We start from the raw sequence: 6,781 nt of genomic DNA on the forward strand, positions 1-6,781 counted from the left end.
ACTAGACTACTCTTTTCTCTTCACACTTTTTTTTTATTTCTTCTCTTGTTTCTTCTTCTGGGGTACGAGTTCAGTGTATGTTTTGTACACTGGGTATCCTATTCCTCTTCCTCTTCCTCCATACTTGGTTTTTCTTCTTTTTTTGTAGCGTGCAGCCATCTTTGGCTGTGTCTGTGTCTGTGTCTGTGTCTGTGGGTCTTCTGTGGGTATGTATGTGGGGTATGTGTATGTGTAAAGCAAAAAAAAAAGGAAGAAGAAAAAGAAAATGTGGAATATCATGGCTTGATCTTACTCATGTGCGTGCGTGCGTCCATGTGTATATACAAAGGGGTAATGACAAGTCTAATTCAGTTCAATCAATTCAAGCTAGAGTGTAAGAAGACGGTGAGTTTGCATGTATGTATGTTGTTGAGTGAGTGAGTGAGTGAGTGAGTTGATAGAAGGATATATACGTGGATAGTTGCGTGGATTAAATGGGGGGTGAAAGAAGTAGATTGTGTGTGTATGTATGTATGTGTATAGAGTGAAGATAGGAAGAAGAAGAAGAAGAAGAGACTGGAATAATCACACTGCTTCGGCATAAACGCAGCATATCATAGAAGAGAAGAAAATCAAGTAAGCCAAGCTAAAGTAAGATAAGCCAAGGTAGCATAGAAGAGGAGAGAGTAAGATATGATAGAGAAGAAGAGAGAACTAGAAACTGGAAACTGGAAACTGGGTTAGGATTGGATTGGATTGGATTGGATTGGATTGGGGTATAGGATGATGGCTTGCGGCATTGGATGGACGGGGCAACTGGGCGTGTGTGGGGGGGGGGGGATTAGAGTAGGCAAGGCATGGCATGGCAAGGCAAGGCAAATCATGTTTGGAAAATGGAAATATTTTGTTTTTTTTCCAAACAAACTTGCCCCTCCCTGTCGCCCCTCTTAGGTATAAAAAAAATGATAGAAAGTGTATATTTGTGTATCTTGTGGTTATATCTTGTCTGTGTGTGTGTGTATGAACTAGATTTCGCTTTTTCCTATTCTCTATTTACCCAAGTAATCTTTATTTTTCTTAATACTTGTGTTGTTTTATTTTGGATATATTGTTGAGTATATGTGTATGTTGAGGAGTGTAAGTATATAGTCATCTCTTTCTCTCTCTCTTTCTCTCTCTTTTTTTTCAGTTTCCAGTTTCCATGCTAACCCAATGACGCTAATGATGGGAATTTCAGCCATAAAGGCGAAAACAAACAAACAAAAAAGAGAAAAGAGTACAACAAGAGCCCAAGAGAGGAAGAGAAAAGACGCTCGCTCGCACGCATAAGCACAGGAAACGACTGCGAGGATGAGGATGATGAGAAAGGACGAGAACAAGACAGCCACCCATCGAATTCTGTTAAAAAAAAGATGCATTTCCACCGCCCTCCCAGAAGAACAAGAAAGACCCGAAAGAAAAGAAAAATAGGAAAAAGAAGAAGAGAATAAGGTGTGGATGTGGGACCAGCGACCAACAAGCTCCATATGTAACAACAATGACCACAGACAATGATCCAGTGACCGCGCACGCGCGCGAGAGAGGTAAACAAGGAAGAAGAAGACGAAGAAGAAAGGGTATTATGTACAACACAGGAGACATGTAAGAAAAAAAAATATTCTGTGCCGGCTAAATCTAAAAAAGATTGTTTTGCCAGGCGGCGCTGGTCCTCACTTCAAACACACACATACAGTGAAGGGTAAAAAGAAAGAAAAAGAAAAGAACAATAGTAACGGTAATGGACTACCACATGTCTATGCAGACAAGACATGGATGTCCTCATCGTTAGCTGGGTAACGGAGTTGAAAAGGCTGAAAGGTCGTGGTTTTGCCCTTGTGAGCATGGACAGCCAGACCCATTTCACGCATGCGCTCGGCACCACGACCAGGAGGCGCAGGACGCTTCTCCTTTGCGCCCTTGCGATGTTGCTTGCGGTACAACTTCTCCTTGCGGCGCTGCTTCTTCTTCTCCAGCCCGACCTTGATGTCAATGGCGCGACGCACAGGCATGTCGGAACCATCGGCCGCGTCCTCATCTTCAAGGTCAAATGGGTCCTTCATGATGACAGGTGTTCGTGGGACAGAAGCAGAGACGGTAGGAGCAGGTCGCTCAGCAATGCCGCCGAAGCGTATCGACATGTCGCTACGCTGACGAGAAGCCAAGGGGTTGACCGAGCCGCGACGAGTAGGTGGCGGGGAGCGGAGGCGCATGGGAGGCGGAGGAGAGTGCAGGCGCTTGGGAGAGTTGCCAAACAGCTTGCGTGGTGGTGGAGACCGGTGGATGGCACGCTTGGCGGGTGGCGGCGAGCGTAAGCGCTTCGGCGAAGGCAGAGGCGAACGCTTCTTGGCCATGTCTTTGCGACGGCCTCGCAAGTCGACGTCAGCCGGATCCATGCGACCATGCATCATGAGGTGATCCGTCTCGGACGCTAGATGCTCGTTTTCCGAGACTTCATCCTCTTCGTCATCAGGAAGCTCCGGATCCGATGTGGGGAAGGTAGGGTCAATGTCTTGAGGCGTGGGCTTATGCTTGGCGGCACGTCGGCGCTCCAAGGTCGACATGTAAGCAGCCTCGGCCGGCCTGTCTTCATCCAGAGTACCGCAGACAAAGTCTGTGCTGTCGGGCAGCTCCGGGCTGGGGACACGAATGTTGACTGGCTTGGATTTTTTGCGCTTTGGTGGCTTGTCCATGATCTTGAGGCCTTCGCGGCTCTCCAGAGATCCAATGGAGGATTCGGATACGGTTCGGTGGGGTTTCAGGCGAAGCTGCTCCAGCTGCTCGACTGAGGTTGCGGCGGTCGAGGCGCCGGGGGCCCACCAGTTGTAGTCGGAGCCAGCATCGCTTTCATCGTCAGAGACGGCAAATCCATTCTCGTCGTCGGTCTGGAAACCTTCGTCTGTGGTCTCGCTGCGGGCATCACTGTCGTCTTGGTCGTCGTCATCGAGCAGATCGTCGTCATCATCATCATCATCATCGTCCATCTCGATGATGTCATCCTCTTCATCTTCCTCGTCTTCTTCGTCAATGGCCTCCTCCTCGGCAACCTCTTCGCCTAGCTTGCGCAGGTTGTTCTCAATCTTGAGCGTGTCCTGGACGGTCAGCCTGCTGCGGTGGCAGGTTACTTCCTGGGTCCACTCTTCGACCTCCTCTTCCGAGCTTGCAAACTCGTGGAAGCGGTATGCTTCGCATCGAGCCAAGTCCGAGTTTGCGCTCAAACGGCGGGTGCGGTCCACAGGACGAGCTTTCCGGAGACTGACGGGAGAATTGTTGCGAACGGTGGAGTCGGAGTCGCGGTGAAATTTTTGGCTTGGTTTTGGTGAGGCAGAAATGCGCCGTGGTGGTGGTGCCGGGCTAGCCATGCGCCGAGGTTTAGCGGCAGCAGCAGGATTGGGAGGAGCTTCGGCTGCAGGTTTAGTTGGGCAGGCAAACTTGATTGTGCAGACGCGCTTTGGGGCTTCTTCGGATGCAGGGGCGGGTGCAGGCGCAGGTTTGGCGGGAGCGTCGGCGGGCTTCTTGTCGTCCTTGGGACCGCAGGCGAACATGATGCATCGCTTCCTTCCCAGAACTGCCTCGATGTTCTGCTCGGTATTCTGCGCAGGGACGGCCTTTTGTAGCGGGGAGAGGTTCTCGTCGTCGTGCGAGACGACAGCAAGCGGGAGGTCCAATGGCTTGGTGTTGACCAAGGGCAACATGCCGTGGAAGGCGGTCGAGGGAAGCGGTGGGCTGGGGGTGCAGGGCCGTGTACCGGGGCTGGTGAAGCCTCCGTCACTGGTGAGGTCGGCGGTGCCGCTGTTGTTGCTCCAGGTGGAGACGCACGACATGCCGCGAACGGGGCTCAGGTCGGAATGGTCCTCTACGGGCGAAGCGGTGGTGGAGCCCGACTTGAGGGCCGAGGTGAGGAGCGACTCTTTGCGGTCGAGGACGAGCTTTGATTTTGTAAAGGACGAGCTGTCGGCAGGGCTGTGCAGGACCAAGGGGGCAGGGCGCTGGGCGCGGGGTTCAGGCGGTTCATCCAGGTCGGCCACGGGCTCGTCTTCGGCGGGTGCCATGAGGGGCGGCGATGTGGGAGACATGTTTTGTGGCGTGCTGATTCGCAATGCGGCGTGTCTGCTTATGTGATCCTGGTCGTTGGCCATGTGGTGCAGCGGGTGAGTGGTGGTTGGCCAGAGGGCGTCGGATGTGGACGCGTGGGGTGAGGTGCAATTGCACGAGGAGACGTGTGTGATAGGCTGACTGGGTGGCGGATGGTAGACCAGATGGGGAGAGTTGTAGCTGAGCAAGGCGTGCGGTTGCGGATGAGCGGCAGACGTGTAGCGGAAGGATCGGGTGTTGATGTCGTGGTTGTGGCAGTGTTGGCGGAAGTAGTAGTAGTAGTGGTGGTGGTGGTGGTACTATAGTAGTATAGTGGGCTAATTGGGGTCAGGAGAAAAAAAAGGGTGGCGTGGCCCCAAAGGGAGGCGAGTGTTATAATATCGACAGCAGCATGGTGGAGAAGCTGGAGGACTGCTTGGGGGGTGGGTGGGTGGGTGGAGGGAAGATGAGGGTAAGAGGGCGTGTCGAGTGGGACGGGGTACCTGGCGACCTGAAGCCAGCACGAGCACGAGCACCAGCACCAGCACCAGCACCAGCACCAGCACCAGCACCAGGGCGACGACGTGTGGCGACGGGCCGCAGGGAGGGCTTGCTTGGCAGCGGGTTGGTGGTGGTTGGAGGGCGGGCGGAGAGTAGCAGTCAGACGACTATGCGCGCTTGAGAGCTGCGACAGTAGCGGCGCGAGGCAGCGAGTCGGGGCGTGGATGGGGGTGGACGGGGTTTGGGGTGGATGTGTGGGAGAAGAGAAGAGGAATTTGATGTGCAAAAAGGGCGCCTCGGCAGCGCAGAAACAGTGGGTAATGGCTCGGGCCCTCTTGGCTGTGTTGAAGTGCGGTGCGGTGCGGTGCGAGGGCGCGCACACGGCGACGGTCGTGTTCTGTAGCAGCAGAGCTACGGCGACGGCGACGGCGACTACTACGATTACTGCATAATACATGCACATGGTACATGTACATGCTGTTAGCGGTGCGGGCGACGTCAATTGCAGAGAGCGGCCGGGCGCACGACGCAATGGCATTGCGCAACACTGGCCGAGCGGGCGAATAAGCAGCAGGACCCTGATTGACTGCCCTTTACCCCCACGCTAGTCCCGAACGAGCACTAGCTACCACGTATCCCCCCTCCGCCCATCCATCACCACCAACACCACCGCTACCAACACCACGACGGCCACTGCGACCATTACCACCACCACCACTCGCAGCCCGCAAGCCCGCAAGCCCGCATCCACTTCCACTTCCACACGCTGCTAGCTAGCAGCTCACCGCCCCGCCCGCCCGCCCGCCTGCTACCTACCACGCCCACTACCGCCCTCACCGCCCTTCTCGCGCCCCCCCTCCCCCCTCGACGTGCTCTGCAGCCCTCTCACCCCCCTCCCCGGCCGCTGGGATCCGTCATCTGACACAGGCCCCTCGTGCGCCGCGTCGCCCGTTGTCGTGCAGCTCCCCGCTGTCCACTCATGCTCGCACGCCCATCTCTGACGGGCTGCCGCGCTGGTGCTGGTACACACGAGGCCATTTCCTCTGCAAGCGCCCCAGCCGGCCTGGCGCATGCGGGGAAATATCTGCGCCCGTCGCCGTCGCTGTGCTCGGCCACGATGCTCCAATGACGATGCGCTTGACTCATGCTGCAAAGGCTTGTTTCTACATGCCCGACCGACCTGTTTCAACACGTGTGGCCTCTTGCACCACGCTGTGTGCACCGCCTCTGCCTGTGCCTGCGCCTGTGCCTCACCGGAGCTTTTCTGCTGAGCGCCACATGCCCTCGAGCATATGCGCGCTGTACAGCCCTACATGTACATATACATACATGTAAACACTCGATACATGCATCCATATGTGTGTGGTATATCCTACATGCACGCCCGCTGTCATGGCCGTCGCCGACAAGCGCGCGTGCATGCGTGGGCCTAATTCTGTGCATCACCCGGGTAAAACCGCGGCTTGCTGTTTCGGGCCAAGGCCGGATAACGCTCCCACTCGCGCTCGCACTCGTGCTCGCACTGCATGGGCACTCTACTTGTATCGGCCCTGGTGCGGCATCAATGGCTGGTCAAGAACGAAGGCGCCCAATACACGATGACGTAGCCGCCCTGTCAACCCACCGTCGCCATGCCGTGCCGTGCCGTGCTATGCTATGCCATGCTATGCCATGCTCTGCCATGCCTCCGTCCCCATGCCTACCTACCCGCAACACGCAGCCTACCGACACAAAACCACCACGCCATCCAGCCCGCCCAACGCACGCCTCACTGCTCTCCGGCATCCACGTGTACACGGGTGGAGCAGAATGGGTCACGCATCGCCTCTTCTTCTTTCCCTTTTGTCCACCTCCCACGCTCAAACCATCCTAGCCTGCCCATGCTCACACGGCACAACCACCAAAAAAAATATCCCCCCACCCCCCGCCGTCCGCTCGCCCGCATCGCCCCGCCACACTTTCCCTGCTTCTTGCTTTGCCTGCTATTATTAATCTTCCCGAACCAAATCCCTCCACGCCCCTCCCTGGTCTTGTAACATGCATTGCATCATCTTCATTTTTCAGCGGCCCCGATACACGGAACCATGTCGCCTGAATCCTCTACACAACCAATAGCCAACCCTCGTGTTTAGCCAAAAGAAAACACTCAATGGTTGAGCTCGCCGCAAATGAGGTACGGTAAACAAACAAA

The 6,781-nt window shown here is 55.4% G+C and overlaps 2 protein-coding genes across 2 annotated transcripts; one reads left to right on the top strand and one right to left on the bottom strand.

The window, feature by feature from the left end:
* Positions 1 to 1,772: 1,772 nt before the first annotated feature.
* SETTUDRAFT_157533 (uncharacterized protein) lies at positions 1,773 to 4,154 on the bottom strand (the record flags this gene model as incomplete). Its single annotated transcript, XM_008032850.1, has 1 exon — positions 1,773 to 4,154. The coding sequence occupies one exon, from the start codon at positions 4,152 to 4,154 to the stop codon at positions 1,773 to 1,775; it is 2,382 nt and encodes a 793-aa protein (XP_008031041.1).
* A 1,722-nt stretch (positions 4,155 to 5,876) lies between these two features.
* SETTUDRAFT_166025 (uncharacterized protein) lies at positions 5,877 to 6,337 on the top strand. The gene has a single exon (XM_008032851.1). The coding sequence runs from the start codon at positions 5,983 to 5,985 to the stop codon at positions 6,190 to 6,192; it is 210 nt and encodes a 69-aa protein (XP_008031042.1). The 5' UTR covers positions 5,877 to 5,982; the 3' UTR covers positions 6,193 to 6,337.
* Positions 6,338 to 6,781: the final 444 nt, after the last annotated feature.

Source organism: Exserohilum turcica, assembly GCF_000359705.1.
Source record: "Exserohilum turcica Et28A unplaced genomic scaffold SETTUscaffold_8, whole genome shotgun sequence".
Lineage (NCBI taxonomy): Eukaryota > Fungi > Ascomycota > Dothideomycetes > Pleosporales > Pleosporaceae > Exserohilum > Exserohilum turcicum.